The sequence below is a fragment of the Citrus clementina genome, unplaced genomic scaffold, assembly GCF_000493195.1.
Source record: "Citrus clementina cultivar Clemenules unplaced genomic scaffold, Citrus_clementina_v1.0 scaffold_5, whole genome shotgun sequence".
Lineage (NCBI taxonomy): Eukaryota > Viridiplantae > Streptophyta > Magnoliopsida > Sapindales > Rutaceae > Citrus > Citrus x clementina.
In genome coordinates this window covers 43,168,756-43,189,544 of record NW_006262201.1, presented here as the reverse complement: position 1 = coordinate 43,189,544, position 20,789 = coordinate 43,168,756, and the positions used below count along the sequence as shown (strand labels likewise).

The window sequence follows — 20,789 nt, the reverse complement described above, 5'->3', positions numbered from 1 at the left end:
TAAAAGCTGGACATCAATATTTAAACTATTTAATGATAAATATTAAAAATTAATATTTAATGATAAGTATTCATTCACTATAAAATATCTCAAAAACAATAAATTAAATTTTAAATAAAAACCTACCCGTAACGTAATAAATTAATAGATGAGAATATTTAAATCTACAAAATTTTTATTTATACCTATTTTAAAAATAAATTTGTTAATTTAAAATTTTAAAATTAACCTTCACTAATATTTTTCTCTATTACATATTCTCTTTAATCTCACATTGTGCAAACTAAACATTCAAATTTAATCTCTTTTAAATTTTTTTAATCTTTCTTGGTGTATATGATAAAAATTTGTTGATATTTATTTTTCTTAATTAATAATACTAATTATTCGTAACTAAAAAATATATTTAAATAAATTAATAAAATTATGAAAAAAGAAAAGAAATAGTTAATTAATAATTTTTTAAAATTAAAAATAGGGTGTAAAGATAAAATTGATGGATTGAAAATAACTCCATCCTAAATTAATAATAATATCTGGATGATTTTTTCTGCTCTCTGGGGCGATGTAAAAAGACAAAAGTTACTAGATTTCCAAAAGACCGGAATGGTCTGGATTCGTCTTACATTGCAAATTGCAACTATCAAGTCTCAAGTAAAACAGCAGGCGGGAGGAAACATCCCAAACGCGCAGCGGCGGCCGCCTCTGGTATGGGAAAAAAAAATGGAGAAAGACAAACAAACAAGTGGCCAACGCCAAGCAACCACCGTAACTTCCTATATATCCATAATTTTTATTAGAAATAAACAACTCTTTCCTTCCTGATCGAAACCGCGTACTTTTAACATTCTATCCCAATTCTCAAATTCTCAGGCTGAAGTAACAAATAGTAGCTAGGTATATCTTCCACGTCTATCTGACTACTCATTACGTATAATAAAAAAAAACAATATCATCTTATTCCCTCTTGTCATTTTTGGAGCAGGTGTATATATATAGCCTTTCGCAGCACACACAGTTGAACAACGTAACCTTAATTTCGTTTTCATCCATTAGTGGTCCTAATTCCAAAGTTTTGCGATCAGTTGTTTCTCTTGTTGATTTCATCAAGTGCTAGAGCTGTCATCTCAGATTCAAAAAAGCCAATCATAATCATGAAGTCTGAGGCCGCTACGGCCCATAGCCATGGAGGTAGAGGACAATCTTCTTTTGAAAGATTACGTAGAAAATTGTCATTCTCCCCAAAGACAAAGAAGGCAGACAACAAGGAGGGCTCTCTTTCACTTTCACTTGTCTTAAAGGACGAAACTGAAAGCAGCAGCGGGAGCGACGAGGAGCTTCAGAAGAAGGTGTTCAACTTCTTTGACGAGAACGGAGATGGAAGGATAACCGCAGCAGAGTTACAGAGCTGTTTAATGACGGTTGGCGGAGGCGGGGAACTCTCCATCTCCGTGGCTGATGCCGAAGCTGCCATTCAATCATCCGATTTAAACGGAGATGGGGTATTGGACTTCGATGAGTTTCTGAAGCTGATGGAGGGTAATCAGGAGGAGGAGGAGAAGAACTGCGAGCTCAGGGATGCTTTTGCGCTCTACGTCATGGATGGTTCCAATAGCATCACCCCGGCTAGTCTCAAGAGGATGCTTACCCGTCTGGGTCTCGGTGAGTCCAAGTCCATTGATGACTGTAAAGCTATGATCAGACCCTTTGATATCAACGGTGATGGCGTCCTCAGCTTTGAAGAGTTCTCTTTAATGATGCACTAATTCTAGCTATTATTTCTCTCTTTTCATCTTGTAGATATATACACACACGCGCGCACACTAGATACCTTCTCCCTCCAGTCAATGACTTGGCTTCCACTTCAATTATTCTAACCGTTTGTTTTTCCATCTAACATTATCCATTCCTGTACCTGATTGTTTGTTCAATCTGTTTATAAATAAATAATTATTGACTCGATGATGATTGATGAATGAACTCCATCCATTCCACTCTTATTCAATGTTCAATGCCGTCTCTGTTTCCATAACACTTTCGATATAACAAAACATTTTGATACAACCCTTAAGGCAATACATATCAAGAAGGGTGGATTGGGTTTATTACATACATTAAGGAAATTATGTACCTCACTGCATACATCATCCCAACAACAACATAGACACTTCTTTCTTGCTATGTTTACATTCATTCATTACACGCCATTAACCATTTCAGTCAAAAGGAGAAAAGTAACAGAACAAAAGCACTCATCTCCTATTTGAATCATATTCCATTGAGAGTGATGACGACTTTGCGAGGAGTGGGTGCATCGCGATGCTCGCACAGCCATATTCCCTGAGGGGTTGCATAAAAGATGGAATTAAGATATATTACAAGTTGGGCAAAATTTAAGGTAGTGATCAGATCAAGCAGTTGTGTAACACACAATCAGCACTAGTGAGTAGTGACGTGAGCAGCAACATACATCCATGGAGCTCCTGAAATTATCATAGTTGGGAAATTATAATAATTGTTGTCGATGAAGATGGGGGAAAAAAATAAGAGTGGCAATATCACTACCTTAACACGCAGTCCGTTGTGAGTCAAGGTAAACATACCCTAGTGTAATAAATTAAACATCAAACACCATAAAGAGTACTGGATCACATGACCACAACATTCAAGGTGATTCCTGGGATGGATGAATTTTGCAGATGTTCATAGAGTCAAAGCTCTCAACAGTAAACCACTTTTGACGTTTTACCTTACGCTAGGGACAGGACATGAGAGCTCCCCAAAACATTAGGTTCTAGAAAGAAATTATACCAAATGTCAACTTTTTGTTAAAAATTTTTCAGTATTTATCAGGAGTTCCTGAAGGATATCCTCTGGGTGACTTGTCTACCCATCTTTGCCACTTATCCGGTGCTTCTGCCAAATTTTATTCCTAACCGTCTTCTTATTATGATTACAGAAACTGGACACACTTCTTTCATTACAATGTGTTCGTAAATAGCTTTCAACGTGTTCGTAATGGTTACTTGAAGTTCATTCTATAATTGGCATTGAAACTAGACTGATAAGTATTAAACTTCCCCAGACCATGTTCGCGTTGTTTAAATACAAAATCTATTCACATGAAAATTAGATTTTGACCATAGAAAACAAGACAACGAATAATTACGGAAACCTAAACCGTTCCTACACACCTGCCAAGTTCCCATGTTTAGCTGCCCATCTGTGATTGGAATCCTGCAAGAGATAAGGACTGCAATCAGGCAACAAAATTTGAAAGCAAAGAGGCAATTCAAAATCTCTAAGTGTAGAGAAGGGATATTCTCACGTGAGTGTGCAACCAAACATTGATGATTTAATATGTGCTGGCATGTCATCTGGGCCTGCAACAGTTAAATCAACATAAGCACCCAGCAAAATTATGGACGACAAGAACTACAAAAGCGATAAGAAAAGTTTATGTAACAATGCCGCTGAGATTGAACCCAAAAAAAAACCACACAAACCTTCGAGGGTATGCTTCCAAGGAGCTGATCTCCCCTGTAATAAAGACACGAAATAAAGCTACTGAAGCATTGAGCAAATGTGAAACGGAAAAGATGTCGAAAGCACTGGCCAAAGCCCAAAAGAACCAACCTCTGGGACTATTTTGTTGAGGAAAGTCTCGGTGTCATCCCGAACATCAGAGTCATAATTCTCATTAATAGTAAGAGAGGCACTTGTGTGCAGCACTGAAATGTCAAATAATAATAATAAAATACAGAACATTGAAAACATGAAATGATAAGAAAAAAAATTATTAGTGAATAATATCAATAAACCAAACACATGGGGGTAGGGGGCTTACAAAAGAGATGCGCAAGGCCACACTTGAATTCTGACAAGTCTTGCGCGATTTCCTTCACTATCTGATTCCATACATAAATTGTAATTTGAAGAATGAAGAAGTGGGATTCGGGGAGGGGGGGGGGGGGGGGGGTGTGGTTGAAAGTAAATAAATAAGGTTTTTAAGTAAGTGAGATTAGGTTTACAGTTTACTTTCCTTTACTTTACCTTAGGGGTAATGAGATGACAGCCACGGCGAAGTGGAGGGAGAGTTACAGTCTTCTGTGCCCACCTAGGATTAGAAGCCATGGGATTGGGATTGGGATTGGTATTGGAATTGGAATTTTTTAGGGTGCCCGAGCCCGGATTTTTTGTGAACAGGGCTTTTACACGAACCGGTGGCGATGACGGTGGCTTCACCTGTACGGCTGAAAACAAAGCGGAGGCCGAGGAGCTGCTTCGCAATTGCAATTGCATATTTTGACACTTTTCTCTCTCCTTCTTGTTGTGGCTAAAACTAACTCACTATAACAAAGCCCAACCCAACTCAACCCCACCCCCAATTGTACTTTGTACGCAGTAACAGCCGAATGATGCCATTGGCTACCATTGGCTATTGCTAATGCAGGCCTCGGTTTATTCGAGCCTGGGCCCTGTCCCTGTTATGGCTGGGGCCTGGGGCCTTCATTCGAAGAGCTTTCACCTTATGCATAGAAATAGAAAAAATGTCATCTTCAAATATTCGTCGCTCTCATCGCCATTTACATGCACTAATGTAAGGTACTCATGGTGCATTCAGCAACTGCATTTTAAAGTATTGTAACCACCCAAGCAGATTAATTGAATGCATATCTCCGAATGGCACTTATGATATAAAAACTAAAGATATAATGACATCACTTTCATAATTTGAGATCTTTTACGTAATTTTGCGACATGAAAATAAAATTTTGATATCCTAGTAGGGCTGTGGTTAAAACAGTATAAACAATTTATTTGATGAGTTTTAACAAGATTGGTATTTGGTAAATTATTTAAAATCTATTTATTATATAAGTTTCTCTATTTTGACAGTAACTTTTAGAATCAAATAGAAGTTTACTTTTTTAAAACAATTTATTAGATAAATTACTTAGCTCTTTAAAATTCATATTACAACCTTATTATTTTATTAAAAAGAAAAATGTTATTATATTATATTTTTTCATAAACCCTACTATAAAATCATAACCCTATAATATTTCTTTACTTTCTATGTTATTTATGTATTATGCTATGAATTTTATCAAATTTTCTACAATATGTTATAAATTTTATTGTTGTTGTTGTTCTTCTTCTTCTTCTTTTGACAAGAAAGTGTGTCTTTCATTAATGACTAATAAGGGCCAACAATATAGTGGCACACAGGCATAAATACATGATTACATTAAGCTACAATATTTAAGATAAGACCTATGACTCAAGCCTGAGTTAAGACAACTCTTAACAATTACAAACCCAAAAAAAAGGAATTTTGCCTATTGGAACTACTTAAAATACAGAGGAATTTTACGGATTGCTGTCAATCTCAACAAATGCGGGTGAAACTTCTTTTCCTAGTGGCAGAAGAAAAATAATAATACAAAACACAGTACGTCATAACACAATACTAGCTACAAACACAATAAAAAAACCACAACATAACCACCTCATCTAGAATATTCCGAACAAATCTCTTGATGTGAACATAACCACAACATAACCACCTTATCTAGAGTATTCGCATCAAGTCGTCAGAATATCAATGCACCACTATTAGAGCCCTTCATCAACTCCAACACAGGCACGCCCCTCTAATTTGAACATTGACGTGATTCCAATTCAAATTTTGAGTTGATACCATCTATGACCATACAGGATCTCAAGAGGAGCAAATAAACTGTTGATTTTTTAATCCAATATTGTTGGATCTTTAATCCAACGTTAGGCTTATATGTGAATAATTATGTGTTGCAAACTATCATATAAGGTTAAGCCTAATTAAAAATGATCTATTTAGGTTTTCGGTATTATGCGCTTTAATGTATCTAATAGGGTGTGAGCCTTTAATGTAGAGAGACCCAATATTATTCTAATTCTTTGATGGACAAAATTATGAATACTCAGTGACAACATGAAATAATTGTCTATATCACACGTATCTTTTTTTTTTTTTTAAATCTTATCATCAGAGAAAGAGCGTATAGAGAACTAAATGACTCTCTAGGAGAACGTGTAAATCTGGAAGGCCAACCACACTACTTTAGAGAGGAATTAAGCGTTATGAATTTACGTACATTTCAGCATAATTATGTTATTGATTTTTGATAATACAACATAAATATTTTTGGGTTTATAGGTGATGATTTTCACAAAAGGTTTTCTCTTGCCCCAACATAAATAACAACCAACAATTAACAAGGAAAACAACTACCATAAAGAAAAAAGAAATAGGAAAACAGAAAAACTAGGAAAACTTAAAACATAAAACATAAAAATAAAATAAAAGGGAGACTGAAAATGAAATAAAAGAAAATTAGCCAAATAAAAGTCACTAGCTAGAGAGGAAAAGTCCCTCTCTGGCCAGAGAAATCCTTTTTGCTGGTAGCGATGAGTTGTTGGGTTGGGGTTAATGACTAGAAACTGATGGTGACTAGAGCGGTGGTGGTGGTGAACTCCAGTGGCAGCGACTTGTGGAAGCTTATGGACAGGTGGATATGAAGATTTTGAGTGTAGTGGCGATGGTGGTATGTCTTGACTTGCTGTGGTTCGATGAGAAAAAAATGAACATAGAGTGGTGGTTGGAGAGATTGCAGCAACACAGGAGCTTGACAGGCTAGCTAGGTTAAAAGGAAAAGAAAAATTACTATAAAGTTTATTAGATTTTGATTGATTGAGTTTTTTCAATTTATGTCAATTTGTGTGTTTAAAAAAGAAAAAAAAAGTTTCCATAAAATTTATTAAATTTACTAAAAAAAATAAAAAGTAACTTAAACTTGTGTTTGTTTTGGACATTGTATAATAAAACGATACTTTAATAATAAAAAGGGTAAAAGCTTGTTTAGTCCCTATATTATGAGGTTAGTGTCCATTTAGTCCCTGTATTTTTAAAAACACCTCAAAACGTCCCTACTACTAAATATTGACACTTATGCCATTATTATTTTTTTATTTTTAACTTGCTTTTACAATATTACATTTTTACAATAATGTTTCTTTTGTGGATATTAATAAAAAATTAAATTATCAAATTAAACTCAAAAATAAAATAAAAACAAAAAAGGTATATATTAATTTTTGTGAAAGCTCACGTATGTCTAAAAAATTAATATCGTAAAAAATTACATTATCAATTTTTTTAGAAAAATTAATATTTTAACTCAAGAGTGTGTTCCACAAAAATTAATATATTTTATTTTATTTTATTTTATTTTTTGGTGTTAAACTGGTAATTTATTTTTTCTTTTTAATAATGTCTAAAAAAATTATTATAATAGGGTTATTTTTTTATTTTTAATAATGTCTAAAAAATTATTATAATAGGGCAATATTATAAAAATAAGTTAAAAGGAACAAAAGATAATGGCAAAAGTGTCAATAATTTAATGGTAGGGATGGTTTGAGGTATTTTTAAAAATATAGGGACTAAACGGACACTAACTTCAAAATATAGGGACTAAATGAGCTTTTACCCTAATAAAAATTACCTGATATATGTAATCTTCTTTTGAAACTCATAACAATTGTGGTAATACAATTTACCAAACACCTAGTTTCTAATTTTTTTAGCGACTTATTTTCTCAGCACAACAAAAACAACTTATTTTATCAACCACTGCAATCCCAAGCTCAAATACTAATTAAAAAAGTAGTTTGATATTTGACAAATTATATTGTTGTAGTTGTTGTGAATTTAAAAAGCAGTGTACATGTGTTTGACAAATTTTATTATGAAAGTGTTGTTTATGATATAATTGGCAAAAATTGACATTAATATAAATTTTCTCTTATTTGTACATAAGGATATATAAAAAATTAAATATAATTTTTTTTTGTTAAAATACAAAGGTTATATTAGAAATTTTAAAAAAGTATAATGACTTATTTGATAAGTTGCTTAGAAAAAAAAATTGATGAAATAAGACATGAGAGATCATTTTTGTCAAAATAAAGAAACTCATGAAATAAGCAATTTTTTTTAAAAAAGTTAACAAACACCATTTTCTTTAATACTTATGAAATAAGTTACTTATAGTATTTCAACCTCAATTTTAAATGGAGCCTAAGTTTGAAAACGATTTTCATTGATGAGTAAGTTTAATTACCAATGATGGGCTGGTTCTTCCAATTAATAAAGGAAATTCAAGGATTAAGATATGAGAGATCCACTAATTTTATGGGTATTAATATTTCCACTACACTATTTTTAAATCCATCCCACTTCTAAAAAATAATTACAATAAGTTCACATATTTTTTAATAAATACAAATCAACAAAAAGTCAAAAAAATATGGACAATTAATCAATTAAATCATTCTTATAATTTTTTTTCACTTAGGTTTCTCTGACCCTATTTGGCCACTAAAGTTGGTTTAAGCTAAGTTTTATTTGATTATTTTAACTTTACAACATAAAATGACCAAATTATTCCAATAATCATGTTCTCAGAAAAAAAAAGTTGAGGTATTTCACTTTGATGCCTATAATCTAACATTAAAAAAAAAGAGTGATGATACAACCATAAACTCTTGTACAAACTTATTTTATACAAACCGATGTGTCATCAATTCATTGGTTAAATAAAAATATAAAATAATGAAAATAAATCATGTGACCCAAGAGATATTTAATTTAACCAATTTTATCATGCTACATCAGTTTGTACAAGATAAATTTATACAAGAGTTTGTGACTATATCATTACTCTAAAAGAAAAAGTTAAATATTAATAGTCACATTGATAAAACAATACTAATATGTCATGCAGAAACAATGAATTTTGAATAAATTAAAATAATGTTAAAGTTTGAGTAAATTTTTGGGTAGTTTAATACTTCTACATTATAAGGGTAAGAATAAGATAACCAATTAAAATTTATATTAAAGCACTTTTAGCAGTCCAAGTATAATTAAAATATCTAAGAAAAAATAAAAAGAAATTAAAGTAGATTTAATCAACTAATTCATCAAATTTTCTTTTATTTTAAAAACTATTGTAATTATTTTCTAAAATTAAGTAAATATATAAAAATAATACATATAATGAAAAACATAAAAGTAAATTAAATACAATTGGTGCACTGCAGAGGAATAAATTAAAGTATCTTATCATATACCCACGACAAGTTTCTTGATATATCAATTTATTACCAATATTTGTTTGACAACTACATTTTGTCACCATATGTTTCAGTTGTCATCGTTTTACCGTTAAAATCTTAACATTATTAAAAAGTGATTGAGGTCAAAATGGTATTTGAGGGATTTCAAGATAAAATTATTTCTTATTTTCCTAGTTCTTTTACAAATTTTTATCTTTTTATTAGACATCCGATCTATTATGAAAATATTAAATGTTTTAATATAATAAAATTTCAATAACTAAAATGAAAGAAAATAAAAAAAAATGGCACGTAAATCGAATATTTAGAGATTTTGATGTAAAATAATAATCAATATCCCCGCGATCTTAGGAATTTTTTTAATAGTGTTAAAGATTTTGAAGGTAAAATAATAATTTTGATGCGTGAGTTAATGTGGAAGAAAATATCCCGTTAAATTAATAATAAAAACAGTGGTTACGTCATTACGCAGAGGCAGGCGCAGCAAGAGAAAGTGAAAGAAAGAAGAGCAGAACGGCCAAAGGTAAGTAACGGGGCATGTGAGGTGATCAGTCATTGCATCATCTCTAACTTCAAGCTAATGGACGGCGTGAAGAGGTGGCGGTGGTGGGCCGTCTTTATATTGGGAGCGCTGATAGGATCGCAATTTGCATGCGGCGGTGGTAATGATTCCACGAAAGCTAACCATGAAGCTCTCGTCTCTCGTATTGCCTTTGGTTCATGTGCTAACCAAACGGCTCCTCAGGTTTACACTTGACTTGACTGCAGACATCTAGCTACCTAGTAATGAATCGAATTTCATTTAATTTAATTTGGGATTTTGGTAAATTGATAAATAATACTCTTGTCTCTTTGTGTTTGTTGTATGCGCAGCCCATTTGGGATGCGATTATAAAGTTTGATCCCCAAGTGTTTATTTGGATGGGTGACAATATATATGGAGACATCAAACGTCCTTCTAAGATGTTTGGGAAAGAAAGGACCATTGGACCCTGGAAGAATGTTCCAAGGTTTGTCCCTACCTCTCAAGACGAAATGAACTTTAAATACCACATCATCAAGAATCATCCTGCCTACTCTCGTTTGCGCCACAATCTTAATACCAAGGTACGTATATACGTGAACGTGTTCATTCACTTTCACTGTATAACAAACTAAGAATCATCACGAACTTAATTAGTTAATTAGTCACCGCGTCTACACTTACTGCTCATCGTTGTCGTTGTTGTTTTATATATATATATATATATATATATACACACACACACACAATTTTATTCTTGTAGATTATTGGTACATGGGATGACCATGATTATGGATTGAATGATGCCGGTAAAGAATTTCCTGCCAAAGTTTCTAATCAAAGGCTTCTCCTTGATTTCTTAGATGAGCCTCTTGACAGTCCACGGTGAGTGGTTCCATTCATATGTATGATCAACAACTTCTTTTTTATTATCATCCTTCCTTTCATTTCTAAATTTCAATTGCTTTGCCTTTTCTTCATATTGTAGTCGCATGCAGGCTGGCATCTACACATCATATACATTTGGACCTGTCGGTAGACAAATCAAGGTATTCAAACCAATTGCTTACAACTTTTATGCAAATCACTTCTCTTGATAACTAGGTCTGACCCTTGCTCTGATTTGGGGATATTTAATTAATGCTTTCAGATAATCCTGTTAGACACTAGATACCACAGAGACCCTTTGTCTAGTGATGGAACTATTTTGGGGAGCACACAATGGACATGGTTGGAAAAAGAGTTGAACGGTCCATCTTCCGCCATTACCATAATTGTATCATCTATTCAGGTATCTGAAAATTTTATCGATTACAGTACTTTCAGGTTGCGTAATTACATAATTTTGTATTTTATTGTCAGCGGTACTCCTTATTAGAAGAGGCTCCTTCGTCCTTAGTTGCTTGGCCTATACACATAGTACTAACACCACTTCCCTTCGTACCATGGCTGTGATTGATTTTTCTACCAGTGGTCTTAACTAAAAGTAACATGTGGTTTGGTTGATTCTGAGTGCCAATGCTCATTAAGCCTCTCATGTGGTGCGCCTGATGATTGGGAAATTTTTCAACATTAGATGTTGGTTAGATTTGTTATTCTTATGGAAGTTTTCTTATTTCACCATACTTTGCAAGTTTACAGTTAACTTTCTCTCTGATTCAGGTTATATCAAATCTTTCGGCTACCACCGGCCCCTTGTTTTATATGGAGTCTTGGGGACGTTTTCCTAAGGAGAGGGATCGCCTTTTTCAATTGATTGCTGATAGTAAGGTGATAATTACTGATACACTCCTCACGTTGTGTATCCCGAATTCAGCTGAACTACTTTTAATTCCGATCAATAATTTCTGCATTGGAGCTTCTTATTTTATCTTTTAAACCATCTTCTGTTTCTGTGCATTTTTCTCCCCTGTTCTGTTCTGTTCTGGAACTAGAGGATGCTTCGAAGCATCAATTATCCTTCTTACACTTACTGTTTTCTCTTGCAGAGGAATGGAGTCTTCTTTATTAGCGGGGATGTTCATTTTGGTGAAATTACACGTTATGACTGTGATGTTGGATATGCACTATACGATATTACCTCAAGTGGGCTCACACAAGCTGTTGAGAAGGCAGTCCCAGCACCATTTCATTTCGTGGTGAGATTTCTAGCTTGGTGGACGCCAAGTACAATGAGAGTTATAGGAAAAAATTGCAGACACAGATCATGCACATATGGTATGCGTGTCATTTTTTCCCTGTAAATCTTTATTCAGAAAATTTCATGAGTTCTTTGCTCATCAATTTATCATAGGCCAACCAAATTTTGGAGCCATTGAGATAGATTGGGATGCAACTCCAGTGGCCTTGAAAATTGAAGTTAGGGACACAGATGGAATTCCTGCAATAGGTGTAAATATTTCATTATCAGAACTACAAGCACAGAGTGTAAACTCTGCAGCCACCTTAAGAGTGGGAGAACATCAGAAGCACTGCTCTCTTGAAGTTGATCTGCCGTGGATTGTCAGATACCGCCTGACTATTTTATTCTATTTTTCTGTGGCTGGTATGTTTTTTTCAACACTTGGCAGCATTTTTTTGAAGTGTATAGCACACAAATGTGAATTTTTTTTTTTTTCCTTTTTTGATGCATGATACATGTTATTTGAGGAGCATTCTTTCCTAATAGTGATTTTATGTTCAATGTTGCAGTTTTGCTTTTTGCTTTGGTAGGACTCAATTTTGCAGCTGCAGTAGTCTTCAGGCTATTCCTCCGCAAATGCAAGCTTGACTAAATATGTGATTTTGATTATATTCTGACATTCTTATATTCAGCATCACGAAACTATGTTCTGACTCACTAATTGATTCTGTTGAGTAAGCTCAAAAGTATGGAATTTTTTTTTTTCCCTTATGGTAGACATAATAGCCCCACTTGTATCATATGTAATCTAGAAGGGAATTCTCCAAATCTCAATAATTTTTTTCAGTATGTAACGGAGTGGCTAGTCCAACGACATTGAAGAAAAGAAATTATTCTTTTAGCCAGATTTAGAGCCTTTAAGAATCCAATTTGCAGCAAGACAATACATTTCAAATTTCTTAGTGACATAAATTTTGCCGGGAAGGTCGCGCATGTTTATATACCAACTTACCAGCTTGATTCCTTTGGTTTGGCAGAGAAGGCTAAGGCGCAATTGAGCTGCATATGTAATTTGTTGCGCTCATAGCTTCACGAGCAGATTTTTGGGAGATAGAAAACCAAAGTTGCTATCGTGACAGTGCATGAGGGCAGTCCCACTCTGAGCTTCTAACGAGGAGGAATTGGAAATAGATAGGTTTGTTGCAGCTGCAAGCAGCAATGAGTGAGTATGCTGCACGTTTCCTGCTCATGTCATGTCGAAATCTTCCAAATGATGTCCATCAATTTCAGAATGGAGAGCTCTAATTCTCTTACTATCGGTTTAATTATAAATCCAAGCCAATTCACGGAGAAGTCTACAGTGATGTTTATATCTTAATTCGGATCAGTAGTGGTAGCGATATACTTTGAGGAGCTGAGCTCTTATAATTAAGCTAATGCTGCTTGCTATAATGCGGCGGCTCTGCCCTCAGGCCGCCTGAGGTGTGTTTGGGATTCCTTATGTTTGGGATTCACTTATAGATTAGATTTTGAAATTGTCCACTTTGCAAACAATTTCATGACATGTTTGGAAAATTTAGATTATTAGACAATTACCTTATGGTGGGGCGCTATGTACTCTCAACAATCATTTACTTTTTACACCTTTTTTTAAAAATTAAAAATCAAAATTTTACTCCAATTACTCTTTATAATTCCAAACATAACCTTGTTACAAGCTTGACAAAGTTCCAAATATGATCCCATTTTCGTTTCTCTCATCTTTTCCTATCATGCCCATATGGCTTTACGAAAAAATGGGTTGGGAAATATGGAGGAAAACAATCTAATTTGTGATCTAGCCAGAGCTCATCATGGAAACCCCAAAATTCCCAAAAAAGAACAAAAAAAAGGCATTGGCTCATATCAATCACCGTTCAAGAAAAAGTCAAAAGAAATTCCTACACGATGAGTTATTGATACGCAAGAAAACTGTGACATTTGAGTTTTGAAAATGAAGTTGGCTGACTAGTTTAATGCGTGCTGCAACATATTTGTATGAAGGACATTTTGACCCCTCCAAAAAAAACAAAAATTGACAATTTGTTGAGATGAGTGATGAGGGGTAAAACTGTCTCTTAATACGCTTTCATTTTGTATCCAATTATTTAAAAGGTGGGGTGACGAATGTATGTATGTAATTTGATTTGATGACATTTATGTAATAAAATATTTTATAAAACTAAGAGTATTTAGAGTAAATTTTAGAGCACATTTAGGCTCGTACTTACTTCTAAAAAATAATATCATACATATTTGGTAAATAAATTCATCCTAAATGTGCAGGGTTTGCGCACAATGACTAAAATATTCACATTTTGCCAAATAATTTTTGTATTAAAAAATTCTAATTATTTTATTGAATAAATATTACAAATTATAAAAGTTTATCTTTGAATAAACGTAATATATTCTGGCTCCGTTTGATACAGCTTTTCAAGTAGAGGTTTTTTTTTTTTTTTTTTTTTTATGAAAAGAAGTAGAGCTTTTATAAATAGAGGTTTTACCAAAAAAAAAAATTGTTGTTTAGTTGTTAATGAGAGCTTTTATTAAAAATTTACGAAATTACTTTAATAGGTAAATTTTTTAAAGTTATGTTATGAAAATAATAAAATAAAATTGTCAAACAAATAGAGGATATTTTACATATTTTAACATTTATTAAAAGCTTTTCAACATTTACTCTCAAAAGTCCAAAATTTGAGATTTTGTTAGTAGAGGCAAAATAGCTTATTTAAACTTCAAAATCTCTATTAAAAAAATAACTAAACAACAAAAAATTATTATAATAAGAGTTTATGAGATTAAATAAGTATTTATGGTTATTAAATAAGCTATACATACACTTTAAAATGTGTGGGGCTATTCGCACTTCACTATATATATTTTGAACACTTTAATTTTAATAAAAAGGTGAGCCTATTTGAATCAACCAAATTCCTCTCCACACCCATTTTAAAAAATAAATCAATTATTAAAAATTTAAAATTTAAAATCTCAAAATTACTCTTTACTAATCTCCTTCTCTCTCTATCTTACAATTATATATTCTCTATATTATCATGTCCTGCAAACTAAACACTCAATTTCACTTTCTCTTAAATTCAATTTTTTTCACCTTTCTTATCTTAGTAGATCATGATATATATTTTGTACTTTCTATGCAAGTATTTTTTTCCTTGATATTGGTTTTTGTGTTTGGTAAAAATTAATTTATTGATATTCATTAACTTTCAAGACTGATAAAATATTTTTGATGTTCAATTTTAAATAGTGAGTTTTGTTTCTCTTATATCAATTATTTGTAGCCAAAAGAAAATATATAAATGAATTGATAAGAACTTGTGAAATTGAGAAGACAAATAAAGAAAAGGGTTAATTAAGTATTTTTTTCAAAAATTATTAGTTCATAAAATTCTTAATTAAAAAACTGGTATAAAGAGGAAATTAGTAGGTTCAAATAACCACACACTTAACAAAATTTTATATTACTAAAATATAATATAATTTACTATTAAGGACGCTAATATATTTTAAGAAAAGTTTAGTACCCTTAAAACTCATTTGTTACATACTATTACAGGTAAAAGAATTAAATATCATAATTTTTTTCCCATCATCATCTGATTTAATCCATTGTAAAGACAAAATACTGAGCTGTACATGATCGAGGAAGTCATCAAGCGGGCTGCACACTGTTTACCTCAATGTGACAAAAAATGAAAACACACGAAGAAATAAAGTTTCGTGGGGGAAGAACAAATTTGAATAAGATTAACAAATTACGCCATTTATATAGAAGGATATCAAATATAAGGAAAAGTTGAGTCAATCGATTACTTGGGCATTATGAATTATCCTGTAGAGAATGATGAAATATTTTGTGGGTGCAATAAGAATCAATAATTATTAATATGAGTTTAATAAAAGAATATTTTAGTACTTGTAAGAGTGTGTGACTAAAAATTATTTTTAAGATTTATCGAATGAGTGTGCGTAATAAAGTATTAGAGTATTCAAAATAAATTTTAAAATACGAATAACTCAACCTTAAATAATTTATAAGTATTTTAGTTATTTTAATTTGGGCGACTGACTTTCGGTTTCATATGATTCCCCCACCCCTGTTGAGTAGAGCATTTTTTTTTTGAACTGATTAAGCATCAGATTACTGTATTACACAGAGATATATACAACTGTTATGACAGCAGGTCATCACGCTGATATTTACAATCAGATATATATACATGGGACTTACATTATTATATTTTTAGTCTATGAAGCACATGCCCAGCCAAATATCTCTTACAGAGGAGGGATGTCTCTACTCCACTCGCATTTCACAAGAGAGAAAGACGTTGTAAGTAATCTCCACACAATTATATTTAATTGAGAGAGGTTGAGTCCGTAGGGACTCAAACCATTACCCTTATAGTCATGTTTAACTTTGAGGGCAATGATTCACCACTGGACTACAAGCCCAAGCCCGTTGAGTAGAGCATTAAAAGCTTGATTTGAGTTGCTTTTGGAAATTAGATTTTCAAGGAGGGTCCGCCGAAGGAATCTCATTTTGTCATGTGTAGTACCAAAATTATCCTCAACCTAACGCTATATTTGCAAATATGCCCTTGGATTAAAATAAGGCAATTTATTAATATTTTGATTTTTGAATTTATCATGATAGGGAAATACCTGGGCTTCCGTATTTTTTTTAAATTATTGTAAACATGTAATGAATTAATAATCAATAAGTTGTTACAATCAATAATAATAAATTAAAGAAAATAATTATTACAAAATAAAATAATGAATAATAGAAATGAAGCAAATAAATGTTTATATAATTCAAGCATCCCTTTAGTAATATAATTTTAAGGCTTTTAATCATAATTTATTTATGAATTAGAGATATATTTTTTTCTTTTTTAAAATTTTAATTTATAAATTTATATTTTAAAAAGATAGAAGACCGAGCCTAACTTGAAATTTTTTTTCTTAAACTTTTTGTATAAACCCTTACGTGAAAGAATTAAATCAAAACTGACCCAAACTTTTTTTGCAGACGTGCTCCTGGGACTAACATACTTGGTAAGTATTTGCTCACTTGCCGCGCAATTTGTGGTTAGGGATGGTAATTGTACCCGCAAACCCGCAAACCCACCCAATTCACCCGCCAAAACCGGCCCATTGCGGGTAATTTTACCCGTTGCGGGTGGGTTTAGTATTATAAATGAAAACCCGCACATGGATGCGAGTGGATTTGGTATTAACCTTATATCCGGTGGATACCCGCATGGATATCCACCAAATCCGCATTATTTTTTCCAAATATTTTTAATTTAATTTTAATCTAAAAATGTATAAAGAAAATAATATCATTAATCAAATTACCAAATAGCCAAAGGCTCAAAGTTGTGTATGTGTGTATGTGGCCCATCTCTTATTCTGAAGTCATAACCTAAAGAAAACTAAAAGCATTTCACTTCGAATTAGTATTTGAAAATATTAATTTTAATTATTATTATAGGCATTGTGTTGGATGGGTGCTTATGATGGTGAATGAAATGAATATCTTCTCTTGGAGCTTATTTTAAATGATAATATGAAATATAATTATTATTTTTAGATACTAGTTTGTGTTTTTTAAATAGATTTGTGTAATTTATACTTAAATTTGAGAATTTGTGTTGAATTGATGTGAAAATTTTAATTTTTCATTTATATTGTTTAAATATAAAATTGAGTATGTTATATGGAATTTGAGGTTATTATTATAAATTTATATATTAAACATTTGCGATTTTAAATACGGAAACCCGCAAAAAATTTGCCGGATACCATTACGGATTTGGTAATTGTTAAAACTCGCTGCGGGTGGGTTTTTTTAAAAAAATTAAAACCCGTTGCGGGTTGCGGGTGAATTTAGTAATTTAAATTTTATGCGGATTTGGATTTGATAATAGCAAACCCGCCGCGGACGGTGCCCATTGCCATCCCTATTTGTGGTAGACTCGGACTGGGACCAAAAAATGGTCAAAGCAAAAACGCGTTGATTTATTTCTAAAGTCCAAAGTCATCTGGTCTGTCTGTCAATTAGTCTTGCAAGCTGCTGCCTGCAATAACCCATTAAACTAAAACACGCAATGTTTGTTATTGACCAATTAAGGGGCCCGGCCGCAAGGGATTGCGACAGTCGGTCGGGAGCTCAACAACTACAAATAATAAATAAATAAATAAAATCTGAAAGCCAGCCAGCCAGTCAGCCAATTCATTCACTCCCGACTCCTTTCATTATCATCCATCTCCCTGTAGTTGTCCCTGCTTAACACAATAGCGTTTGTTAAGTGTCCTTCCTCTCCTCCTGTCCCGTAAATCTGTAATTCATATAGACTAGTAGACATAGAGGAGACAGGGGGTAAGATGGAGAGATTTTAGTTTATCCTTGGAAGTTGTCATCTTCTTCTTCTTCTTCTTCTACTACTACCTTGTTGCTTTCAGTTGCTCAGATTATCCTTGTTTCAATAATAGCAATAATGTCTGCTAAATTCTGCCGGTGCTGGTTGGTTCAAGTTGAAGTGGTGTTGGTGTTGGTCTGGTCAATACAAGGGCAACAAACATACGTAGACAACCATCAGCTGGCCTGCTACGACCCGAGGTACAACAACATAACCAGAGGATTCGATTGCAACGGATTGTATCCATCGTGTCAAGCTTACCTGACTTTCCGATCAAATCCTTCTTACAACACACCAGTCACCATCGACTATCTCTTCAAGACCTCCCACCCAAATCTCATCGCCTCCATCAACAGCATAACCAACGTCACTGCCACCTTACCAACCGACACCCCGGTGCTGATCCCTGTCAACTGCTCCTGTTCCGGCGGCGGTGACGGTGACTACTACCAGTTCAACACCACTTACACGATTCAAAACCACGTGGAGACTTACTTAAGTGTGGCTAACAACACCTACCAAGGACTAACCACTTGCCAGGCCATGATGTCTCAGAACCCAGTGGATTCTAGGAATCTCACTGTGGGTTTGGATTTGTTTGTTCCCTTGAGGTGTGCTTGTCCTTCTCGAGACCAGGCAGCTTCAGGTTTCAACCATCTTTTAACTTACATGGTCACCTGGGGTGATAGCATCTCTGCAATTGCACAACTTTTCAACGTCGACGAGCGGAGCGTTCTTGACGCTAATAAGCTGTCACAAGATGACCTCATATTTCCCTTCACTCCAATTCTAGTTCCTCTTAAAACTGCCCCCAGCAAGATCCAGCTACCTGTACCATCTCCTCCACCATCTTCTCCACACACAACGCTCACTCCTCCATCTCACTCCTCCACCTCTTCTAAGAAATGGGTCTTCATAGGTGCTGGGATCGGAGCTTTCTTGCTTCTGCTTGTTGCCACCTTATTCGCATTTCTATTTTGCCTCTACCGTCGTCGTCGCAACTCTAAGAAGAACCCCACGCCAGTGCTTACTCCAGGACGAGTCCCACCGCCTAAGACTCCATTAGATTGTGCTGATTACTCGCTATTTCCTCAAGCCAGCAACTCCCTCTCCCACCCGCAAGGGTTTCGAAGTGCTGTCGAGTCTTTAACTCTCTACAAATTTCAAGATTTGAAAATTGCCACTGGGAGTTTTAGTGAAGAGAATAGAATCCAGGGCTCTGTGTACCGGGGGTCTTTCAAAGGTGATGATGCTGCCGTTAAGGTGATGAAGGGGGATGTCTCAAGCGAGATCAACATTTTGAAGAAGATCAATCACAGTAACATAATACGGCTTTCTGGTTTTTGCGTTCATGAAGGAAACACCTACCTTGTTTATGAGTTTGCAGACAATGGTGCTCTCAGTGACTGGCTCCACTCTAACAGGTACCAGACTTCTGATAATCTAACATGGAAGCAGCGTGTTCAGATTGCTTACGATGTGGCTAATGCTCTCAATTACCTCCACAAGTACACCAATCCCCCATATGTCCACAAGAACTTGAAGACCAGTAATATTCTCTTGGATACCAACTTGAGAGCCAAGATTACTAATTTCGGGTTGGCAAGAAGTGCAGAGAGCGATGAGCATGAGCAGGGGGGTTACGGACTGCAATTGACAAGGCATGTGGTTGGTACTTATGGTTACATGGCCCCAGAGTATATTGAAAATGGAGTGATCACACCTAAACTAGATGTTTTTGCCTTCGGGGTTGTGGTATTGGAGCTCTTATCCGGAAGGGAAGCTGTAACTGGTGATCAGAATTGTGGAGCGGAATTGCTATATGCATCAATTAGTAGGGTGCTTGAAGAAAGCAATGTGAGAGAAAAACTCAGAGGCTTCATTGATCCTTCATTGAGGAATGAATACCCCCTAGACTTGGCTTTCTCCATGGCTCAGCTTGCTAAAAACTGCACAGCTCATGATCTAAATGCTCGCCCATCCATTTCCGAAGTCTTCGTCACTCTCTCTAAGATTTGGTCTTCCTCGTCAGATTGGGATCCATCTGATGAGCTAAATAACTCCAGGTCACTCAGCAGAGGCAGCTAGAGGTATCAAATCTTTGATTTTGTGGCTAATAATTGTGAGGTGTGTTATTCAGAATGAGTAAAGCTTATGACGACACTGGAATAGTGCCTCTGATTGCCTCCGGTGATTGCTGGTGACTTGATCTCACAACACAAGCCCCTGCATATTCTCTCTGATCCAACATAATTGTTCGTATGATATTTCCCTACAGAAATGCATAATGCAATAAATCTACTCTTCGAGTAATTTGAATCACTTCAATTTTTCCTTTTACCAAGGATTGGGGAAATCTTTACACGTTAATGTGTGCATTACCTTTTCATTTAAAACTTTCTTGACTAAAAAATTCATGCACAAACTTCTAGTTTTCGAAGGAAGAAATTGCAGTTCTCTCCCA

At 34.0% G+C, this 20,789-nt stretch overlaps 4 protein-coding genes across 5 annotated transcripts; 3 read left to right on the top strand and 1 right to left on the bottom strand.

Moving 5' to 3' along the window:
• Nucleotides 1–623: 623 nt before the first annotated feature.
• On the top strand, nt 624–1,980 carry LOC18040301 (calcium-binding protein CML39). Its single transcript, XM_024184216.1, has 2 exons — nt 624–897; nt 986–1,980. Exon 2 carries the CDS (start codon nt 1,155–1,157, stop codon nt 1,764–1,766), a length of 612 nt encoding a protein of 203 aa, XP_024039984.1. The 5' UTR covers nt 624–897; nt 986–1,154; the 3' UTR covers nt 1,767–1,980.
• LOC18040300 (UPF0047 protein YjbQ) lies at nt 1,969–4,355 on the bottom strand. Its single transcript, XM_006435433.2, has 7 exons — nt 4,054–4,355; nt 3,848–3,908; nt 3,637–3,731; nt 3,507–3,540; nt 3,329–3,383; nt 3,195–3,237; nt 1,969–2,340 (listed from the first exon to the last, which is right to left on the bottom strand). The coding sequence occupies exons 1-7, from the start codon at nt 4,300–4,302 to the stop codon at nt 2,269–2,271; spliced, it is 609 nt and encodes a 202-aa protein (XP_006435496.1). The 5' UTR covers nt 4,303–4,355; the 3' UTR covers nt 1,969–2,268.
• A 5,188-nt stretch (nt 4,356–9,543) lies between these two features.
• LOC18040299 lies at nt 9,544–13,144 on the top strand. Of its 2 annotated transcripts, XM_024184753.1 has the most exons (10): nt 9,544–9,569; nt 9,659–9,931; nt 10,060–10,293; nt 10,473–10,594; nt 10,698–10,758; nt 10,860–11,000; nt 11,372–11,479; nt 11,698–11,926; nt 12,003–12,254; nt 12,401–13,144. In XM_024184753.1, exons 2-10 carry the CDS (start codon nt 9,767–9,769, stop codon nt 12,481–12,483), a joined length of 1,395 nt encoding a protein of 464 aa, XP_024040521.1. In that variant the 5' UTR covers nt 9,544–9,569; nt 9,659–9,766; the 3' UTR covers nt 12,484–13,144. The 2 variants fall into 2 exon arrangements, with proteins under 2 accessions (XP_024040521.1, XP_024040522.1); XM_024184754.1 differs by lacking the exon at nt 9,544–9,569 and having other exon boundaries at nt 9,881–9,969.
• Nucleotides 13,145–18,000: 4,856 nt separating this feature from the next.
• Nucleotides 18,001–20,681, top strand: LOC18040175 (protein LYK5). The gene has a single exon (XM_006435431.2). It carries the CDS (start codon nt 18,404–18,406, stop codon nt 20,411–20,413), a length of 2,010 nt encoding a protein of 669 aa, XP_006435494.1. The 5' UTR covers nt 18,001–18,403; the 3' UTR covers nt 20,414–20,681.
• Nucleotides 20,682–20,789: the final 108 nt, after the last annotated feature.